Raw genomic sequence first — 24,038 nt, 5'->3', positions numbered from 1 at the left:
AAAAAATCAAACGGCAACATTAATGATGCCTCGTACAGCAGTAAGTGAAAAAAAAAACCTGACATCAAAAGTATGTAAGAGCCTATTAGGCAACGCGTCTCCGTATGGGAAGTGACGTGGCGATGCGAGATGGGCTATTTAGCCAGTGGGGCAGAGAGTTGCGACGTCCAGATTGACACATTGGCAAGACGAGCTGAGAGGCGACGGACTTACGTGAATGCAAAATGACCGCTGTGCCGGGATATTCTTTTGTGCTGCTGGTGTACGCAGCCTTGTGTAAGAATGTGTATCCTACGTTATCTTTCTGCTTCTTTAATGTAATCCGTTGTAATGGGATACAAACTAAATATTTGCTTTTATCTTGTCCTGCACCGTGTTTTTTTTAGATTTATGCATGCTGCATTCGTTTTTTTTATTTTACATTTGTACAAATGATGATGCAGGGTTAGTTTAATATAGCGCACTCGAGTAAGAATGCATTTTAAAGGTTCCACCATCAAGATGACCGATTTAATTTTATAAGAGAGGGGTCAGAGATGACCACGAGCTATAATAATTATAGTATCGTTAAATTTGTTCATGGTTCCAAATACTGAAATTGGCTACGTGTTTCTGTTGTTGCGACTGCGAATGAAGTTGAGTGCATGCCGTTAGGTTTCCAAGTGTCAACGTACAAGTTTATGTTACTAACTTGGTCCGCGAGATTTTACATATTTGACTACCTATTGTCCGTTTTGCTATACCTGTAACAACAAACATTTTAAAGTTAACTGCAACACATTGTCGGTGGCTTTGGCCACGAGCAGCCTCATGAATTTATCTTCCCTCTCAGTTAGTTCGGCTGTTTAAGCCCACCTCGATAGCATGGCGCACTTTTAATACAAACAAACAAACAGCAATTGTGTTTTTGCAGGTTCTGCCAAGTTTATGCATCGAGAAATTACGACGGTGTACGGCAACGAAAGGCAATCGGCCACCATCCCGTGCATTTCCCTGGACACAGGGCATGAAGCAATGCCATCTGGTGCGGGTCGTCTCCGACACGGAGCCAAACGCATCGCTGAATTTCCCTTACTCCATGCACGTCGCTGAGGGTGCGAGGATTGACAACCTGAGCATGGACATGCAAGGCAGGTACAGGTGCGTCGGACTCCTCGGCAGGAAGAAAGTCGAGTCGCAGATCTTTGAGCTGATTGTTGAGAAAGGTAAGGATTTTTTCCTTCAGCTATTTTTTGTATTCGCTGAGTGAGTGAGCGGATGACACCTTATTCTGTGATTGTGATACGCGTGTTTTTTTTCTCTCTGTGAGTTAAAATGAGTAATATTTTTAAAAATGTGTTTTATAAACACGCTTTTATGAAATGTACTAATAATGGCAGAACTCCACGACTCCAGGAAGTGGCCCCGAAGCTTGCCATAACGTAAGGGGCCGTGGCCAATTACAGCCAATGTGAGTTGACCGAGGACAATTATACCCAAGCCGAAACATAACATATAAAAAAGAATGTTTTAAAAATATAGATTTTTGATAGAATATAGTATTGTCATCAGTAAGACATAAGTATACCAAGTTTGCAGTGGATACCCCATTGGGAAGTGGGTTAAAATTGAGTTACAAGATTTGAGGATACAACGACAACAACAGACAGAGTGAGTTAAAATAAATCGTGTAGTAATAATAATACAAGTGGGTGTTGCGTCCTATAATTTGGTAGGTGTGTGTGTGTCGACATGTTTGACTTCATTGACACACGATTGGGGTGCGTAATTACTTAACGGATCATCTTATAATCTGGCGAACACAGTCATAACAGGACGGATGTTTCTGCACTGAACGCTGTCACCACCATGCGTGTGGATTTCAAGTTTAGGTTATTTAAATTAGAAGCGTTTGCTTGCATCAATCGTGACAGATACATTATTATCAAGCGGCACCATTGCTGACTCAGGCCAGAGGGTGCTGGTGGTGGTGGTGAGAGACTGTCAGAGGCAGAATGTGGAGGGCTGTGGAACCTGGCAGAAGATAGGAAACATTTGGAGAGATATGCCGACCATGGTGACTTCTTGATTTTTGCATCGTGCGTGAAACTTCTGTCACACCGTACGTAGCCAAGCGTGCTAACCGGAGGTCATTTATATATTACCAGCTTATATATAGCGCCGTGAGAACGATTGTTTAAGGGCGCTTTATACATTTACATTAGTATCGTGATATATTCTATTTGCCTTCTTGGTTCTTTCGGTAAAGTCACGTAGAAGGGAAGTAATAAAATAATAAAAATAAAACATAATAAAATAATTCTCACGACGTTTCGGCCACAACGCAAGCAGCCGTCCTCAGGTGAAGACCAGGTCTGTCGGCTGCTTGCGTTGTGGCCGAAACGTCGTTAGAATTATTTTATTACTTCCCTTCTACGTGACTTTACCGAAAGAACCAAGAAGATGAATCCCTGCAGTCATGAAAGCTTTAAATAGAAATATTATATTTGCCTATGGAGGCAAATTGTTATTTTTTTAAAGGGAAAGCCGAATTATTGGAAGAAAATAATTTACTTAATTTGTCTTTCTTTTATTATAACCACCATAACAACGCATGCATATATATACGGTCTTATAATTTAATTCAGAAATGCCGATATATTCATACTGTTTAAATTACACTTTGGACCAGAACCTCAAATTCGGTGGGCTGCCTCACCTTGTAAATAATAGTAATAACATCACACGCTGTTATACATCAGATCCTGAGATTTTGGCCATGCCTCAATAGAGACACACCGCCAGACGGTGATGTAAATGGCACCATCAGCGCCACGCAAGCTGGTGCAGTGGCGAACGTGACAGACGCTAAGTCAACCAGCTGCTCGTGCATTATTTTTAAAAATTAACCCGTAAAAACAAAGTTTTTCACTATAAATCCTTTATATGCGTGGTGGCTAGAGTCCTCTCGTCCTCTGGCTTGAGATGGCTGCCACCTATGGGTCAGATGATTGCCTGCCACCATTAAGCAATTGGTAATTAAATATAATTTATTTTTTCCTAAAAAGTGTAAAATTTTGGGAAAAAATTTTACGAAAATAAATTGTCACGCACAACGAGTCTGTGTGCAAAATGTCAGCTCGATTGGATCACGGGAAGTGGGTTAAAAAACGACCGAAAGATTTGCACGGTCGTAAGCGCGCAAGCAAGCAAGCAAGTGAACTTAATATAAAGGATTTAAAAAGGACTGTCTCTCGCCGGCTTACATGTAAACCGGCCAGGCGGCTCCGGCGGGAGAGTGAATCGCTCCAAGTCGAAAAGGTCGTGAGGGTCTAATCCTGGTCAGGCGTCGACCCCTCAAATGTTCAATGGGAAATTAAGCGCCGATGAAGAGTGAGCGAGTGAGCACGTCCTGGAATTTACTTGAAAACAATCGCAATCAGAGTCTTTATATGTAATTGGAGCTATAAAAGCTCCTTTTTCACAGATGTCCAGTAGGGGCGGGTCAAACTGTTACAACAAACTTTCAAAAACACAATCGGGGTGAAAAGTGTAGGAAAAGTAAGGAAATCAATAAAAAATATATACAAATAAAACGAAGCTATTTTATTGTATCAGGTAAAGGCCACTGAGCTATTAGCTTCTTTTTCAGAAGCGACTTGGTCACAAATAATAACAACGTGTTTTTTGGTTCTTTCGGTAAAGTCACGTAGATCGCAAAAATAAAAGTTAATCAAATAAAACTGCGACGTTTCGATCACAACACAAGCGATCGTCATCAGCCCATGTTTCCTCCTGAAGACGATCGCTTGTGCTGTGATCGAAATGTCGTAGTTTTATTTTATTTGCTTGAATTTTTTCTATCTACGTGAGTTTAACACGTAGGCTTTCGCGACCAATATTATTCATGGCGAATTGCCCGATGATGCTGGATGCAATTACCAGCGAAACGTCGTACTCAAAAATTGTAAATGTTGTGGTTTCACGCTTCAACACACCGGTGAGCTAAAGCAGTGAACTATTTGTCTTTTGTCAACGTGACACTTTTTTTACTGATTGGCCGTGTCGGGTGGTGGAGGGTTACAACACATTTATATCTATATGACTTTACCGCAGTCACGAAAGTTCAAAGTCAAAATTTTATAACAAAGTGGCTTATCATATGGAGAGTTATAGCAGCCAAACAATCTAAATAATCTTAACCCATGTTTCTTCAAAGTGGAATACAATGTTACAGCACGTGTTGCCGTTGCTTTGGTTCTCTTTGCAGACGACCACTTTCACAGCGTGAAACTCAATGCCTCCTGGGTGATGCTCAAACGAGGCGATATGTTTTCTGTCCTCTGCGAGGTCAATTCCGTCAGGCCAAATGGGCAACTGAAGTGGATCGCCAGCTCGACAAATGTGAGGCATTAACCACCCATCAATCGCCTGCTTTTCAGCAAATCGTCATTATCTAGGCGAAGTCATCCCCATGGCCTAATCCCCCTTTGTGTTTTTGCAATACCATGATCCGTCTCGCTGTAGCGCATGAGGCGATCTCCTCGTCACTCCATCGCACATTGGTGTCATCCTCGAGGTTGTGTTTGTCACTAACACATTCCTCCTGCGGAGGGAGCTGGTAGGAACGTTGGGTTGCTCGGTCAATGGCCTGCAGGGTCAACGGCGGCGTGGTGTATTCCGCAAATATGCCCGACTGTGAGGGTGGGCACAAGCCGGCGTGAGTAGGTTAAACGTTGAGTTTTATAAGGGCACCACGGGGTGACCAGCCCCTCCCCACCCAGCCCCACCCCTCCCACCCCCCACCCAGCCCCACCCTCGCCACCCAGGCCCTCCCCACCATCCCCACCCAGCCCCTCCCCACCCTCCCCACCCAGCCCCTCCCCACCCTCCCCTCCCCACCCAGCCCCTCCCTCCTCACCCAGCCCTTCCCTGCACAACGGACGGACGGACACAATAATCCCCTGTGGGCTGGTGGAACCAGGTGGTTCCTACCAATATAAAGCCAGGCGTCTGTTACAAATGTCCTCACGGGAAAATGAGTGCAGTGTTTGTTTTCAGACATGTATTTGAACTTTGTGTTTAGGTGTCGTATGGCATGAAAAGATTTGACAGTGTAGATAATGGCTACTATCGGACGGAGTGCCTCTCCGTCACATCAGTGCACCTGGATGACGCCGGCAACTACACTTGCTGCAGCGCAATAAGAACGCAAGGAACCAACGGCAAATACAAAAACGCAACAGTCGAACTGGTGGTTGTAGGTAAGATTTGAGAGTGTACATTATAATTATTGTCGTGAAGCTTTCGCACCGCTCCGTCACCACGGATGATGTGAATTACGGATGAAAGACGATCTCGACGTAACACAATAACAATAATTCGCAGCATTTTGGAATATATAAATAAAAAATGTGGATGAAGGGATGCGTGAAAGTACGTATATTGACAAAACAAACAAACAGATGATACACCTTACCATGTCCGTCCCTCCACGTAAATAAAACCTCATTGCTGCCGCAAAATCCGTACACGCGACAGCTACACCACTGGCTTGAATGTACACGATTTTGCGTTCTTCATCAGTGTTCATTGCGAGTGTTGGTTTGCTGCAGATGACGGCTTCATTAACGTAACAAAGCAAAGCTCCGATACCCACAAAATCTTGGAGGAGGGGGATTCTACAACCCTGGAAGTGGAAATGGTGGCCTATCCACCCATTTCCCACTGGGCATGGTACCACGGCGAGGAGCTGGTCAATGTGACCGAACACACTGAGAGGTCATCCGTCGACGACAGACACAGGTATGCGTGTGTGTGTATTTTCAACGAGAAGGAATTACACAAAGGACTTGGCCATTGCTAATCCTACTCCGTTTGAGAGGTTTACCATTCCTGCTTGACCCAGCACTCCATTCCGCGTGTTTTCCAAGCTCGAATGAGCATGGAGGTCGCGCTAAATTTCCTCTTTGCAGCTCTGAGCCAGAGATGAGCATTCCAGATTTTTTTGGTGGGACTGAGTCTATCCAGAGGGTAATTACCGTATCTGTGGTTGACTTACCGCATCATTTCCAGAAGCTTCGTACGGAGCTGAGAGACGACACCGTGGCAGGAGTTGAACTCACAACCATTTGACGGCAAGGACGGACATTCTCAACAGTTGTACATCACCGCTGAATAACATTGTGGTCTTGTGTAATTATTACTGTAGTGCACATTATCAGAGTTATGTTTTTTGTTTGCATTGTGACTGCAGGTATTGTGGTTTATGCAAACATGAATCGTTGTAAAAAAAGGTGTCAGTTTTGTTGGCAGATAGAAGGGTAAAAAAACAATTATCACATTTTTTACTGGCAAATGAGGTTCCAATGGTTTAAATGCTTTCCCTGAGCTCTCATACTCTGATGGTGCATTGTCTTTGAGTTGTGCGCCTTTTGGCATCATCTGGTCCAACGCCATGTGAGACTAGGCTCTAAGGAAAGCTGTCTCGGGTGTGGACCAATCAACTTCAAGGACAGTGCACATGATCAGAGTTATGTTTTTTGTTTGCATTATGACTGCAAGTATTGTGGTCTATGCAAACATGACTCCTTGTAAAAAAAGGTGTCAGTTTTGTTGCCAGATAGAAGGGTAAAACAACCAATAATCATACTGTAGCCATGTTTCAAAATTATAAACATTACATTATTTACTCAGGAAAACTTTTTTTATGAAGAGGGCCCTACTCCATTGGAGTGTGTTTCCAATTCCGATGTTTATAATTTGGAATTAAGCCAGAGTACCCGGAGAAGACCAACCACACATACGAGGGAGTGACACTCAGCACTGCCTCACGCCTGCAACATCTGCCAAACCCTGGAGGTCACCCATCCAAGCAAGGCGGGATGTGTGAGAGGATGATTTGGTCATATTTTAGCCGGTGCAAATTGCTGTCAAGTTTGCAAGCTGAGCAACTGCACCGGGGCCCGTGGGCTGGAGGGACCCAGGCAGCGGGCCACAGAGAGGGAGTGGATTTGGCCATTGTTAGAGGTAGGGTTTAATTTCTTGCACAGTGGTCCATGGCAACATTGCTGATTTGAGCAGTCGTGGTTGATTAGAGAGAAACTTAGGGAGTTGCATGTTTGGGGCTTGCCCAAAGTTGCGCTATCGATCGTGGGCATTAAACGCCATATTTAAGCACTTCTTGGACCATGTTCTCTTTTCACTAAACCCTACAGGTACAAGTTCGAGCTGAATCTGTTACGAGTCAAAGCCAACGAGAATGGGGAATACTTTTTCTTCGCTCAGAACGCCGACCGAAATATCTCAGTGCCCTTCTCGATCTCCGTTACAAGTATGCAAACTTCTACGATTTATTATGAAGTTTTTTACCGTTGATCATTTGAACTGCCCTTCCTACAATTTTCGATTTCTTCAAAGTGTTCATCTCGCTCTCCCTCTTCGTGCAGGCCAAATGATCGGTCAATTAACGGTCCATGTGACCGACACATCGTCCATAGCTGCTGTCATCGCGGTGACATGTGTGCTGCTTGTCGGATTCATTGTGCTTCTCTACAAATACAAAACTGTGAGTGTTGGGGACTGCCACACAACGCAGCACAAGTTAGGATATTTAACATCAGGCTTTCAAAGTGAACAGCAGCACGGCCCTGAATTGCGGTACTTTGAATCCTTACAGCTGCCAACTGTTCCCCTTTCAGCGACCCAGGTACGAAATCCGCTGGAAGATGATTGAAGCAGTAAACAATGGAAACTCGTACATTTACATTGACCCAACGCAGCTACCGTACGACGACAAGTGGGAGTTTCCACGAAATAAGCTTGTCTTTGGTGAGCTTAAACAAATTGTATTGTAATTAAAGTACTTCTACGCCGATGTACAGGGTAGTCCAGGTGTCTTGCGACCACTCATTTAATTATCTTAAACTCAAAAATGATTAAAGAGAGGTTTATTAAAAACAGAAATGACTTTGCAAATGGGAAAAATGTTAGGGGTCAATTTATTATTTGGCGTCACAAGACATCTGGATCAAGCGACATTTCAATTTGTGGACTGCGGAATAAAACGGTTTGATAAATACCATTAAGTTCTGGCCCTGCTTACTCACGCCACTACCGGCAGAAGGGCCTCGACTCGGCTGAACTCCAGAGGGTGGTCAGTTCCAGACCGATGGACCACTGACCACGAAGCTGCGATTTATCCATCTCACCGCGCTTGCCAGGAGCGAGTGCCCCAGGCTGCTCCCGCTTCCATAGATATAATAATGCTGGTACTGAATTTAAAAACACTTTTAGTTGTATATGCATCTACCGCTTGTTGAGTCGTAATTGTACTCCGCACCTCCGATTTCCCCGTGCCTCCGATGAGCACGGCTGTCAACGTGCGGTGCGCAAAGAAGTTTAACGTACACTTAAAATGCCCGGGAGTCGCAATGCTTTTCGCGAGCCACGGTGTGGCCACGTCCGCCGTAGCATGCGGTCGCTGGTGGTTTGGCACGTGCAATGCAGAGGAGGCCTGAGCTCACCGTTTCTCGCAGGGAAACTCCTGGGCTCCGGGGCCTTTGGCAAGGTGGTGAAGGCCGCAGCGCACGGCCTTCTCAATGAAGACACTTCCACCAACGTGGCTGTGAAGATGCTTAAACGTACGTAGTTTGGCTGAGCCACTACCCACGTGTCGCTTCGTGGAAAGGGAAATCTCGCTTCTTGGAGGAGCCACACTGGTGGCACGTGCCGCGTGCATTTAACGTTCTGCAGAACCATTTCCCGTAATTCGTGCAAGAAATAACATGGTCCGTCGCTCATTCGGTCGCTTGAGTTCTCTACATAAAGTTCCCTCCATCCTTGTGCCTCCCCGTGCATTTCCCCATACATCCTCACATTTCTTCGCATCACTGATCGATGCGTTCTTGTCTTTACGTCTTGGTATTTCCCCCACCTTCCTCTCCAAGCTTCGTTCAGCGAGTCTCGAATTGCAGTGTGGGTCAGATGTCTCTGTGATCCCCCAAATAATTGACCAATTTTTTAATTTGCATATTCATTTATGTTTTAATTAAACGCTGCTTTAAAAATACTTCAGTTTTAGAAAATTCAATGGGGGGGTCACAATCCATTTGGACCATCATGTATATTAACATTCCAAATCTTTTTCCATCTTTTAATTGTTAGAGTTCAACTTCTTTCCTTCTGAACCCACTCTCACATCTGCGTTTTTCCCTTTTGTTAATTCCATGCCAATGATGTTCTCCATTTGGTGCCGCATCCACACCTCAAAGCTTTCCAGTCTTCGTATCGCATCTTCCCTCCTCAGCGTTCCCGTCCCCGCCAAATATATAAAACCACGCTCCATGCTGGAGTATGTACGAGCCTATTTTGAGATGCCATGTTCGTCCATCTTATTAGCAGCTCTTTTTTCTTGCTGAATACTGCTGTCGCTTTGGAAATTGTAGCTCTGGGCTTCTTGTAGCCTCTGCCATCTTCTCTCAAAACGCTTCCAAAGATACAGCACTTGCACTCTCTCTCTCGCCTGTTCTCGCTGTTGTTTACCTATAATTACAATCTACTTCCACTTATCAAGTGGATTCTGGAGAGAGAGAGAGAGAGAGAAACAGCCAATGTATCCATCCCATTCAATTATGTTTCGACACCAATTCGCAGCAGTGAACATTCATTGGCTGTCGCATCATATTCGACAATGGCCGCTCAGGGAGAATAGTCAAGTTGATTAGGCTTCTATGGCCTTAAGTGTGGCACACACTCGGCCACACACAGGGCACGTGAGGTCAGGGGTCGCTGCAATTGGTTGTTGAGGGCAAGGACTTCAGGTGTTCAGCTGCGTTCAGCTGCACATTCACATTCGGCTGTCCTGAGCTCTTTGCTCCCAAACGTGCACTAATTGAGACAAATTATACACGGGTCCTGGGTTTGACGTTAAACTGCACGCAGTGACGTTGTCACCTAGACGGCACTGGCGAGAAAGTGGATGGGAAAGAGGCTCAAACTTGCTCTTATTACTGGCTCCAGGACCCGTGTGTTGAGTTTGGTGTTGCGAGGCAAAGACGGGGGCGTGGGATCAGATAGGATTGAGGAATTGTGAGCCAGGAACCTCCTACCCCTTGGCGTAGGAAACTAAAAAGGAAGGAATAATTAAATATACATTAACTTCGCTTTTTTGAACAGATGTTATTTTTTTTACTCACCTCAATCAAGAACAAGCCAGAGATTTTGCAGTGCTGTTAAATCAGCTGTGGCTTTTGGGTGATCATACATTTGACTTCGATAGGACCGTTTTGTCAGTATAAAAATAGTGAGGGGAAAAACAAGAAAAGGGTTTACCCTATTAGTCAATACAACAGGAGGTGTTAAGATGTTCAAATACCAAATACATATTGCAAGGCATCAAGTCTGCATTAACCACCAAACGTTGTATTCATAATATCATCAAATACTGAACAAAAGTCTTGACCGGTCCATTCTTAAACATTTCTTGAAGAGCCGTGTTGAATGGATGCTACAAATTGACTCCACAGTATATGCGCCGTAGTCCAGCGTGCGAGTCCAAATCCTGGTTGGCGGTTGACTCAGCCCATCGTCCCTCAGTGGTCTTAGCACTCTGTGGCGAAATCTACAGTGGTTGGCCTAGATACAGATTCACACCCCCCTCCCCACCACGGCGCCAAAGGAATGTGGAATTTCCACTCCTGACTCATGGCTGGGCTGTAAATTTAAGATGAGCTAATTTGGGCCAAAAATCACTTTGACAAAAAAATATATAGATACGAAGTAGGGTCACACAACTGACATGATAAGCACGGCATGGGAATACCTTCATACAGGAGGTGCCGTAAATGTGTCACATTAATTATCTGTGTGTGGTTGGTTTGATTTTGCCAGCCGGTGCTCACTCCAGCGAGAAAGAAGCCCTAATGTCGGAGCTGAAGATAATGAGCCACCTGGGCCATCATCTGAACATCGTTAATCTGCTGGGGGCTTGCACTGTTGAAGGTCAGCTTAGACGCCGCCGTTTAATGCCACGCCTGTACCGATTTCCGTCAGGAAACTGATTACAATCTGCGGACGTGATTGAGCTGGTGCTTCGTCTTCGTATTGCTGATGTAGATGCAGAGAAACATACCCTTTGGTTCTTTCGGTAAAGTCACGTGACTTTACCGAAAGAACCAAAGAGTATGGATCTCTGCAGTCACGAAAACTTCAAATCTAGATGAATGCAGAGAAACAACAACAGTTCCACATGCAGATGGTCAAGCCAGGTAACTGTGTCAGGAGCAGGGAAATGTATCTCTGTAATGTCTCCCTGTTTTTGGATCGGGCATTGTGTCGTTACATTTGGTATGTTCTGTTCTGGATGATCAGTCGCACACTGGAGATTTTTAAATATTCCATTTGTTCTCCAGGTATCCGCAATGCAGTAGTTAACATGCTGTACTGTGAACACGGCGAACAGAGTTCGATTCTTACCCAAGGCGAACATCAGTCAGTGCCCTTGGCAAACTTGGCAGCCTGCATTTTGTGTGCTTTTTCGAGAGAACCTATCTCTGGCTTCATTGAGACACTTAACACAACAATATTGATTTCATCTTCATTGTGTATTGTATCATCTCTCCACAGATGACTATGTAACTCCCCTCAACAAAACCTGACTTTTGTGGATGATGTCCTTTCTTGGGCCATCACATTCTTTGTTGGACACCTCTCGAATATGAGTAGTTTGCATTTATTCATGTGTTCTCTGATGCCCCCATCTTGATGGTGTTGTTCTAGGTCCGACTTTGGTCATCACTGAGTACTGCTGCTTTGGAGACCTCCTCAACTTTTTGCAGAAGAAGAAAAGTGACTTCAGCCTCGAGATCGTGAAGAATAAATTGTTTGACTACTCCAATATGCAGTCGATCAAGAACTTCCTAAAGTAATGCACTGCAAAGCAAAGGATAATCTACCACACACAAATGCGAAGATATTTAAAGTTAATTTGACTTTCGTGATTAAAACTGTCCTAACATTTCCCCCCCTTCAGCAACCCACACTGACGAGCATGGTGAAGTATAGTCAAAAACCATCCACGACACGTGGCATGCGGAGGCCTTCATTCATTGATGGATTAAGAATTATTAGAATGTTCATTTTATTTGTATACGTTTGTTATTCGGTGAAACATACGCAGAGGTGCACGGCAATTCTGGGAGGTGCAGTTCTTCAACGCGAACGTAGGATGACTGATTTAATGTTACACGTGTTTGTTTCCAAGTCTGGGAGAGACCAAGGCAGAGAGCAATGACTACTGTCAGATGAATGCCAGTATGACCCAAGTGGACTTCCCAGAACGTGCTGGTGCGATGATGGACTATGTGGAATGCAAGAGCCTGCATGGTATGTACCGTGTATCGTAACAGCAATAAGCATAGACTTGCAAACAAACACCAGCCTAGACTTACAAATCTGAGATTGCCTGGTAATGGTAGGAACCTCCTGGTTACACCAGCCCACAGGGGATTATTGTGTCCGTCCGTCGTGCAGGGAGGGGCTGGGTGGGGAGGGTGGGGGGTGGGAGGGGTGGGGCTGGGTGGGGAGGGGCTGGTCACCCCGTGGTGCCCTTATAAAACTCAACGTTTAACCTACTCACGCCGGCTTGTGCCCGCCCTCACAGTCGGGCATATTTGCAGAATACACCACGCCGCCGTTGACCCTGGCCATTGACCAAGCAACCCAACGTTCCTACCAGCTCCCTCCGCAGGAATGTGTTAATTACATTTTTAAAAAGTAATAATAATCAGTAGTGTGGCTTTTCTAAAAGCAGCACCCTCGATAGATTTATATCCAGCATTAAAAGCTGTCACGTTTTTGGGATCGCTAGATATTTGGGAGAATGCAGCTGTCAACTTCACATATTTCACGTGCTTTGAAAAACATAGCTTTTGTGTGAACTCTGTTTGGACATTTTTGTCACGGTGATTGCTTCCCTGTTTTTGTTCTCGTTGATTTTCCAACGCATAATGTTTATCTGTGGTGTTGTGTTATACAGACGGCAAAAATGCACAGCTGGCGGAGATGGAGGAAGCTGACAACCTCCCTTTGGACCTTCAAGATCTTCTCAGTTTTGCTCTCCATGTTGCCAAGGGAATGGCCTTCCTTTCCTCAAAGAATGTGAGCTAATATTTCGGGCAGAAATTTTTCTCACAATAAATAGCTCCACTTCATACATAAATGGAAAATCATTTGTAGTGACAGCTCTTTGGATTTATAGATTTACGCAGTTTTGTTCTGCATTCACATTTATTCTCCGGTCCGTCAACACAAAATTGGAAGCAGAGAAAAAAATATTAACACCGGTCAATGTACTTCAATAATTCTTCAAACTCGTAATTTAAACCACCCACCCACATTAATGTTTAACTCCGACTAATAATATTGTATGAATATATAGTGGGCTGAGATTCGAGGCAATTTCTATGTATGCCTGTATGTTGATTTATTTGCACCGTACGTAGCCAACTGCGCTAATCTTTGGGGCAGACAGAGGAAGGACTGAGAGGATAAGCTCTGAAGAAAGACCTTTGCCTGGAAAGCCAGTCTATTCTCTATTTTCCCTTATAAGGTAGCGTTTATAACGAATGTGGTGAGGTTATGTTTTTTCAGCTTTGCCTGCGCACCAATGTCCGTCCAGTCCCTAATTTCCTTCTTCGTTTCATCACTTCTTTATTCCTGTTCAGATGAGCCATTTTGCTACCGACAATATTTATCTGCAAACGTGTTGTGTCTAAGAGACAAACCCTCGCGATCCATTTCAGCTCACGGAAGTGGGGTTTTCCTTAAAAGTAACAACGTAAAAATGAAAACGTTTGTTTAACTTAGGCAATGTTGTCACACATTGCAACGTTATCCACTGGCACAGCGCTGACAATAAAGGGGAGGTCGTTTATTTGAAGACGTAAGGAACAGCGGGCGAAGGCGGTCTACCGTTGTGCCAACTAATGGGAGGCAGAGAGAGAACGCGGCGTTTGCACGTGGGATTTTGTGGTTGCGCTCCTTGGCTCTCCGATGTGTTTTTTTGGGTCATGCCCCACGTTGTTTGGCACGATGTCCGACGTTTCGCTCCACTTGCGGAACTGGAGAGCTTTATTCTTCTTCAGTTTCTTCTTCAGTTCCTGAATGAGGTCCCAGCATGCAGAGCGAAACGTTGAACATCGTACCGAACAATACGTGTCGGTACAACTCCAAGAATATGCATCGGAGAGCTGTTGCATCGCTCGCTGAAGCTACCGGAACGGAAGGCAAAGGGGGCACTGACAGAGAGGGAGTAGAGGGTTGTTTTAAATTACGATCGAGGTTTTTGCGGCCAGGTAAATGGGAACGTAGTCTGCGGAATCTCTGTGGTGTTGTCTCGCACAGGTTTGCAGATGAATGTTTCGCCGAATTACAACACATATTGAGAAAACTATCATGTGCACGGAACACACACTTCCTTTTCCGAGGAGTCATTTTGTGATTGCGAAAGAACCAAGCATGTTGCAATTTCCCGCAGAAGGTAATGGCAGAACGATTGTGGTCTGCCAGTGTTTGCAACTTTTCCAGACAACATATTTCCCATTGCCCAACTGTAAAGACACTTTAGGAACGGGTTCATCCGATGAAGCCAGCCCTGGCAGAAGTTCTCATTTCCATTTACTGTAATCTAGGAATGTATCGATTCAACCACCCAGTCATTCACGTGCAAGTTAACATTTTAAAATCAATTTTCTTTTTCTGTTTGCCGTCGTATTTCCATTGTTTCTCGTTTATTTTTCCCCATCTTATTTTTCAGCCTGTAACTTCCCACTGCTGGGCAAGGCTTCCCCCATCTCAATCCCTCCCTTCCAAATGTATAACATAACGGGAGCGGTGGCACAGTGGTTAGTTAGTGAGATGCACTACGAACCTGACAAATTGAGGTAGATTCCCAGCCATGGCTAACATCAGTGTCGAGTGATACATGAACCAGTCCTGTGAATGCCCTTCACCAACCCGCACTGACCAGAGTGGTGAAGTATGGTCACATAACCCCCGTGACCCACACGATGCATTAATAACAAATGGCTGTAAATTTACAAATGACAATTTTATAATCTCTGAGTCTTGTCAACCATTTTAAAGCTGAATATGGCAATACATTTCTAACTTCTGGCTCTGAAACTGTACAGTACCAATCCAAGCAGCTTTCAAATATCGTTGCGTTGTCTATGACACCAACATAATTAGACCTTATTGGACTGAATCGTAATTAAGATATGTAACTGTGTGAGCTACTCTCAGTTGCGTGGCATTCTGGCAAATTTTTTGTTCAGACCTTTCCTGGCCTATCTGATGAGGCAAACTAAATTAACTAAATCCACGCATGAAGCATTTTCACACCACGGCAAAGAATTATATCCACAGAGAGTGGGGGGAATGAACCGGCATGAAACTGTCACATTCTGAATGTGAACGCGCATGAGTTGTGATATTCGAGCACAGAACAATGTAAGAACTTGCGTGGATCAGAGTAACGTCAGGTTCGATTGTTACCGTCTTTCTCCGAGACAGCACAGACAACAACAAGGGGCCTGTCTTCAGCCAATCAGCGACTAAGTGACGCTCGCGTCATCTCCCATGCAGGGGTTCTCACATTCCGTCTTGTTTCAGTATCGCGTGTTAGTAAGACAGTCAACACATTGAGCCCGGTGTGATTTTTCCACTTGCAGTAAAAGAGCGTGCCCAGTGAGAAAACCTTCATGCCAGGATTGGAGTGACTATGGCAGCCGAGCGTTTTATTCATAGAGTAGGAAGAAAAACAATCCCTGAATAAAATACAACAAAAATAATCGAAGAAAGTAATTTTAGTAAAATATGCAGACCCCTGTCACACCACCCACGCACATACATGCTACACAACCCCTCAAATGGAATTGTTGAGAGAGTATTCAAAGTTACTGTTTATTTTTTTACGGTCATTATAAATTACCTTTATTTACCCAAGAACGCCTCGTGGAGCCTCTCGAAAGAGTCCTGCAGTGATGGAATGGCCGTGTCAATAATTCCGATGTGTTACGCAGAGTTGACGCATGGGACTGAAATGTCACGCACTCTCCTGTCTGTTCCAGTGCATCCATCGTGATCTGGCCGCTCGGAACGTCCTGATCACGAGTGGCCGCGTCGCCAAGATCTGCGACTTTGGCCTGGCTCGAGACATCGACAACGATTCCAACTACGTCATCCGTGGGAACGTGAGTCCATGGCTTGAGTCACGGACTTGTCTGAGGTCACAGCCCGTGTCGCACGTCCCACACGATTGTTTGATACGGCACAACCACAAGTGACTTATGAACTGTTCATTTGTCAATTGAAGGATATTAATCTAGAAACATTTTTGTACGAACATAATTTCTGGCAGGATATGACTGCGTATAGTCCAGCCTCCAACTATTAATCCTTCGCTCTGCTATGATGAAGAGCCATTGCCCAAAACGTCTATTTTTATATATAGTCCTCTTAATGACAGTGTTATTGACGAATATGTTGCGTTTGTGTTAATACAGTAAAGTCACACCCCTTTTCCCTGTACGCTTAAAAATAGGTGAGGGTTTTTGTAAATCAAACTTTAAGGGGATTTTTTTTCATATATATAGAACGTTGTAAGAACCATCACACATTGCTTCATATTTTTAAAATATAACTTTACATAGTCAGCAGAGCATCACGACATGTATGGAACATGGCACATGGCAATAATGTCACTTCAAATAGACCTATTTCGCCAAACACAAGACAGCGATCCATCGTGCTGTGTAAATAACAGCCTACCACACGTCAATCATCCAGTGTACTCATAAATGTAAGCCCCTGGAAATAGGAGAGTCTCATTTATATGAAATACACATTTCATGAGCATCCTTTGACCTGCTGTCAGTGAGCGGGCTGAGACCATACAATTGCCACTGCCATTACATTTGAGAACACATTTAATCACGGGTGGCTGCCCAGAATTGAACCTAGCATCTCAGCTCAGCACTCTCCAGAGGTCGCAAACGGGTTTCGATTCCTTACCCGTACCCGTACCCGGCCACACCAGGGTCGCAAACGGGTACCCGTACCTTACCCATACCTGTACCCTACCCGATACCCAGCCGGGTACGTGTAACCGGGTATCGGGTAGGGTACGGGTATCGGGTACCCGATTGCGACCTCTGGGATGAAGCCATGTTGCAGGCGCAGGTGGGTTGATTCTAGGAACTTGAATTGTGAGAAGAGACAAGAGGTTGGGAAATGAGTGACAAACGGTTACTCACCAGTGACTCACGGCCTACCCGTACCCGTACCTGGCCGCACCAGGGTCGCAAACGGCTACCCGTACCTGGCCGGGTACGGGTAGCCGGGTATCGGGTAGGATACGGGTATCGGGTACCCGATTGCGACCTCTGGCACTCTCTCTTGGGCATTAGCTCCCTGGGTGATCGAGCTACCACATGTTTCAACGGCAGTACACATCAGACCTTTACTGGTGTCTAAAGGTTCTGAGAATCCTCATCTCACTATTGTATTGTTTTAAATGAGAAGTATGTAAGAGAGTTGTGTTGAGGAGGAGGTAGGTTTACTTGGAACAATCGTAGATGGTGAAGGATCTGGTTTGGTAATGTTGTCAGAGACAAATCTGGCTGAATGAGGATCTCGAAGAATTATGTGGAAATGGACACGTACGGTAGATATGGCGAGGTACTGCTTGACGAATTGAAAAACGGGAACTTACAACCTTTAGGCGGAGAACTCAAGGAGGAGGTTCTGACTGTCTCTGTGTCTGTGTGTGGTGCTGTGGTGTGCACGTGGCAGGCTCGCCTTCCCGTCAAGTGGATGTCCCCAGAGAGCATCTTCCACTGCCTGTACACAGGCCAGAGCGACGTTTGGTCCTATGGCATCCTCCTGTGGGAAATCTTCTCTCTCGGTGACAGACAACACTCATCCCCCCCACCTTCACAAGGAAATGATCATCTTAGGGGGAAAAATGCCATACTGTGTAATGTGCATAAGCCTGGCGGGACGGGGGTGATATGTATGTATGTTGGACTTCTTTCGCACCGTACGGAGCCAATCGTGCTAAGGGGCCGTCCATAAATGATGTCACGCACCTGGGGGGGGGGGGGGGTCAGATATTTGTGACGATGTGTGATGAGGGGGGGGGTTGAGAAATTTGAGGTCACATCAAAATGCACAACTTTAAATAAATATAGACAACACGTTCTACTTAATTAAATAGACTTTTTAATACATGTTTTCTCCTACAACATCAGAGTGCAGCGGCAAATTAAATACGCACTACAATGACAACAGTTTAAAGCGATTTGAAGCATGTTTTATTTTTGGGGGGGGGGGCAGAGCTTTGTCATGTCATATTTGCGGGGGGGGGGGGGGGTCTGACTTTTTGTGACGCCGTGTGACGAGGGGGGGGGGGGGTCAAAAATCGTCCAAAATCGCGTGACGTCATTTATGGACGGCCCCTAATCGGAGGTGCGGATGTGAACTGGTCCATGGTTATCACCTTCACCTAACTATAAGTGGTCAAGGGAGTACCACTCTCTCAGATCCTCAAACTCAGGATGGAAGGCCCCAGCCAATATTACGTTCTGGGGCCCTAAAGTTATCTCAATGTGCCCGGAAGAGCAGTTTGTAGGCTAATGGAAATTCTCAATCTGGAAAATTAAAATAAAAACTTGAAAAATAATGTTTCAATAATAGGGAGAGACGTATTTTCGCTGAAAGATGGAATTCATTAGCAAAATGTCAGACATTTTGAAGGACAGTTTGTAACATGCAAAAATAACACTTAGAGCACGAAATTATAATAGTATGCAATTTGAAATGCATTACCATTTAGTCCATACAAAGTATATGTTTCGACCAGTGGTTTGTGTGCTATGCTATGAACCCAGTGTCCCGAGTTTGATTCCCAGCCATGGCTAACATTAGTGGCAAGTGATATCTTAACAGGGCCTAGCTCCATATTTAACACATTCCTGCGGAGGGAGCTGGTAGGAACGTTGGGTTGCTCGGTCAATGGCCAGGGTCAACGGCGGCGTGGTGTATTCCGCAAATATGCCCGACTGTGAGGACGGGCACAAGCCGGCCGTGAGTAGGTTAAACGTTGAGTTTTATAAGGGCACCACGGGGTGACCAGCCCCTCCCCTCCCCACCCAGCCCCACCCCTCCCACCCCCCACCCAGCCCCTCCCCACCCAGCCCCTCCCCAACCAGCCCCACCCCTCCCACCCCCCACCCAGCCCCTCCCCACCCAGCCCCTCCCCCCACCCAGCCCCTCCCCACCCAGCCCCTCCCTCCCACCCAGCCCCTCCCTTCATGACGGACACAATAATCCCCTGTGGGCTGGTGTAACCAGGAGGTTCCTACCAGTAACAACCTGTACACTAACCAGCATGGAGAATAATAAAAAACAACCGACCATGACTAACACAGTGCAGGCAGACCTTCATCCAGCAGTGGATTGACATAGCTGTGTAAGTTATTAAAGGAGAAGTCTTGTTATCCGCGACCCTATTACCAGTGACTACTATTTTCCGTGGGAGCTGTAAACATCTGATCAGCGGCCTTATTCATCCCATTATGTGCGATTATTATTTTCCCATTCTGTATTACAAAATAGCTTCCTGTTACACTATGAGATCTCTTTTACCAGTGGCAAAATATAGTAGTAGGTTTTTACCCTTTTAAACTGGTACCAAACTGTCAGTTTTGTACCAGTTTAAACTGGTACAAAACTGACAGTTTTGAACTGGTACAAAACTGACAGTTTTGTACCAGTTTAAAAGGGTTAAAACCTACTACTATAGCTTCCTGTTATTTTCGAGGTTTTCATGGATAAGAGGTGTGTGGAATAATTAATCCGATAACGCGCGGGTTACGAGCGTTTATTTCAAAACTCCGGAGCCGATGTCAAAATATTCGTCCTCAGTATCACCACAGATGAGTGGAGATCTCCTCTGTTCTAGATTTGAAGCTTTCGTGACTGCAAAGATTCGGTAAAGTGACGTAGGTAAAAAAATGAAATCAAAATTAATAATATGATATGACGGAGACTGGTGTTGCCTCCGAAACGTCGTGATTTTATTGTTTTATTTTTATTAATTTTAATTTCATTTTTTTACCTACGTGACTTTACCGAAAAAACTGTTCATTATTACGTATGATTCTTCATGTTATATGTGTACCACTTGTCTCGTGCCATGTGTTGGATTCTGCTAGGTGAGACCCCCTACAGTGGCATCAGAGTGGACTCCAGCTTCTACCAGATGATCCAAGAGGGATACAGATTGCCACCACCAAGATTCAATACAACTGACATGTACGCATTCATCAAGCGAACACGTGCTTTGCTATTGTACTTTGGCTGTAGTGGAGATACGCGCCATCATTACTGTTACCAGACATTCTATTGCACTGCTAGATATAGATTTTTATTTTATGGCAGATACAAAATAGCACGCGAGAAACACTTAATTAAAAATAATGATTACAGAAAAAAATGTTAAATTCCATTCGTATGTATGAACGTATGCTGCGGTGGTGTAAATACTTAGCAATCCAGAGATCGTCGGCATGGCACTTGAAAGCAATGAGGAAGCTTCCTCGATCCTCCCGCCTCTGTCCACCCAGCAGTATAAACGGTTACGCCACCGCTGTTCGTTCAGCAGGTCACGTGTGGTGGGGTGGAGTGGGGGAAATTGCACGTACATGTACTCCCATCTGACCAACACGAAAGAGTAACGGTGGCATGAGCAAGCAATTGCAGGGCTATATCTTTACATTTGCCCAAATATAAACAAATGTATGTATGTACGTAGCCAAACGCACAAAGCAAAGGTGCGATTAGCACGCATTAGATATTATTGTCAATCAGCTGGCAGAATTGTGAATGTATTTTGTTTACAAAAAGTGCTAAAATTATCGTGAAAAAAAAATAACAAAATATACTCTATACGTTATTTATCTACAGGTACGAATTGATGCTGGCTTGCTGGAATGCGGAACCGGTGGAGAGACCCACGTTTGATCAGCTGGTCGATTTAATTGAACGACAGTGGTCGTACAGCCACTCGAGCGAGGAAGAAACTCTTCAATAGCATCGTTCTCCGAGGGGCCAGTGGTTGAGCGAGCAGATCGAGATCTGAAGGTGGAGAATGAAAAATCATGGTCGGGGGGTTGATTTGGGCCATCGTCCCTCAGGGGTTGTTAAAATCGGTGCCACTCTATGAGCAAGTGGCCCAGGGCTGTAAACAGGAGACGAACAACCACTTCAATATTCATTTGAGTAAAAATAACTTTAATGTTAGAGTATTGCATCAGCATTATGTGTATTTCAACTTTACTGCACTTGAGCCCTAGTCAGCTGAAGTCTAATTAATCTTCAAATTCTCCAAGGAGCCAGAGTCCAGTTCATTTAGAAAACACACTCATGCATTTTAATTTACTCGGTGAAGATTCATATCGGCAAAAAATGGTTACATTCTGACGTCCAAATCCGCAAAAATAGCATGCATTTATATTCTTAAAAGAATAGCGAATGTCTGAACATTTCATTCACGCACTTCATATTTTCCTCATACGTGAGCTGCCAGATGTTATGTGATGCTCTCACCGATGTGTGGGGGGCAGACACCAGTTTCAAAGGGGCCTGAGAAATATCGACCACAACAAATGTTGTCGATGAAAAATTATCGTCAGAAGGTCGACTTTGTATTGACCCATCGTGCCATCTGTACCGTTAAGCTCATGTTTATAACCCCGGTTCCTTTCGCACGTTAAGTGAAGCCAACTCGTGTCGTATCCCATGCGACAGCAGACTTACGTACAACACCTCGATTTGTGTTCCCGCCTTAACATCACAGATCCGTTGGCTGGCTCCACTCCACCCGTCCACCCTTTCCATATCGTTCTGCTCTCTCTCTGCCTCTGGCCCTCTCTCTCTCTGAATGCCTACCCTCTATCTCTTTTGCTGTGCTCATTAACTCTCCAATCCTTTATTATCTCCGCACTGATATATCTAACAATACTGGAGTAGTCTAATTCCGCCACACTGCAACTGAATAGGGCATTACCCCTGGCAATTTAAACCCATGGAACCGCCAGTGGGATTGGTCGTTGTCCAAGATATGAATTGTGAAAAAATGTAAGGTGCACACCTTCAACCCAGAAATTCACTGCCTTTAACTGTGGTAATACATTTAACATACAAATAATAATAAACTCATAATCCACCAGCCTTAACGCACGATATTGAGCATCGCAAAGAGACATCCCTCATGGCCGGGAGACGGCCTCTGCTGTAGAATGTGCAAAGTATGAATGGCTTTCATATCCCATGTCAACTATGTCTGTTTTTGGTTTAATTGCATCAGAACAGAGTGCTCTGTCAAGTTAAGTGGCTGTCTAGGCCGACAGGTGAATCAACACAGTATGGCACGTGAATATTGTTTCAACTATGTACGGGTTTTTTTTTCATAACGTTATGGTATAAATATTGACTTCAAACTTTCGTGACTGCAGGAATTCATGTTTTTATTATTTTTCTATCTACACGACTTTACCGAAAGAACCAAAGAATACGTTTACGCGTATACATTTATTTTATTTTCATAGTAACAATATTAATGCACTTAATATATTTCGAAGAGGACATTTGCACTGTAGTGATTTCTTACATTAGTTACTAATTGTATTAACATACAATATAATCACCGATGGTTACTGTAATTTACGTGAAATTAAGAGAATATAGATTCGTCAAATGGTATTTAAGCGAATGGATATATAAATTTGTACTGACATTTTATAGCTTGTCACAAAAGCATTACAGTATTAGCTAATGATGCATTACTGCTACAGTTTGTGAGTAATGAATATCGATTTATATGGTCGCAACAAGCTTTACATGGTCATTTATAAAGCATAATTTTGTAATGGAACATGATACATCTGAAACTAATGATGAAAAACATCATCGGAGTAATACATCTCATGCTGTCGTAACGTGCTTTTAATGCAACTTTTGTCTTTGTTATACAATGTATTAGATCCATAATGTGCTTGTCGTCTTCTGCAAAGTATTTCACTGATATTTTACGTGTTTTTTTTAATACGTCTATTTTCTAAACTTGTAACTGTAAGCTTGAATAGTGTCTGAGGTTTGTCAGTTTTTAATTATCACACGTTTTATAACTTCGTGTTCTTTACATTCGCGTGTTATCAACACACCACCAGGATATTAATCAGATTACTTTGATGTTTAACACCGGGCTGTTGAAAGAATATAAGTGATTGTCTAAGGTGAGGGCGATTTTACGATTTATCTCAAATGCTATGAATGGAAGTGTTATTTCAACACGTTCCTTTGGAGTGGGCAGGTAGGAACTTGGTTGGACAGCGCATTCGTGCACGACAGAAAGCTCGCGGTCACGTGACACACTTCAACCAATCCGGGAGTGTACATGTTTGGGAGTGGCTATGCACGACAGACATATAATCCCTGGTGGGCAATGTGGAACTGTTGTTCCTACCTGTAAAATAAATTTGTAGTTTAACTGACACTGAAAACTAATGGCGAGTACAGTACTGTAAACCTGTTTGCAGTAGAAATAGATGTTTGAATACACCAATGACTTGATTTTCTCAAACTTTAAAATGTTTTACTGGATATATTGAACTCTTGTTTTAAAAACTACCTTAAGTATGTTTTTCATACACTGTATCTTAGTTTTTCACAAAAAATATATAAAATGTGTTTTTCAGTTTTTTTTTATTTTTGTATCGTTAAATATCCAGTATTCATATTTTTACCAAAAAGTTGTACAATATTCAATAAACAACAAAAAATATCATCAGCTCCGTTTACTTTTTATCTAAATTTCCCTTGCAAAAATAACACGATTAATTCATGACTTCTGTGGCACATACGGTAATGTCCTTTATACAATCTCAATGCGATACGTTGCTGCTTTGGCAAGGGAGACCTGTATCCAATTTACAGGT

The 24,038-nt window shown here is 44.0% G+C and overlaps 1 protein-coding gene across 1 annotated transcript; it reads left to right on the top strand.

Annotated features, from left to right (window-relative positions):
* The first annotated feature begins 209 nt into the window (after positions 1-209).
* On the top strand, positions 210-23,885 carry FLT3 (fms related receptor tyrosine kinase 3). Its single transcript, XM_061564016.1, is given in 18 exon segments — positions 210-276; positions 914-999; positions 1,001-1,205; positions 4,250-4,383; positions 5,066-5,243; positions 5,595-5,784; positions 7,197-7,312; positions 7,428-7,546; positions 7,680-7,809; positions 8,517-8,621; positions 10,870-10,980; positions 11,758-11,902; positions 12,242-12,363; positions 13,016-13,137; positions 16,110-16,232; positions 17,833-17,944; positions 20,256-20,355; positions 21,007-23,885. Coding segments are annotated over 18 exon segments (2,277 nt in total). The 5' UTR covers positions 210-224; the 3' UTR covers positions 21,134-23,885.
* The last annotated feature ends 153 nt before the right edge of the window (positions 23,886-24,038 follow it).

This window comes from Lethenteron reissneri, chromosome 32 (assembly GCF_015708825.2).
Source record: "Lethenteron reissneri isolate LAM-NWPU_2019-01 chromosome 32, ASM1570882v1, whole genome shotgun sequence".
Lineage (NCBI taxonomy): Eukaryota > Metazoa > Chordata > Hyperoartia > Petromyzontiformes > Petromyzontidae > Lethenteron > Lethenteron reissneri.
This window is presented reverse-complemented; position numbering and strand designations above follow the sequence as displayed.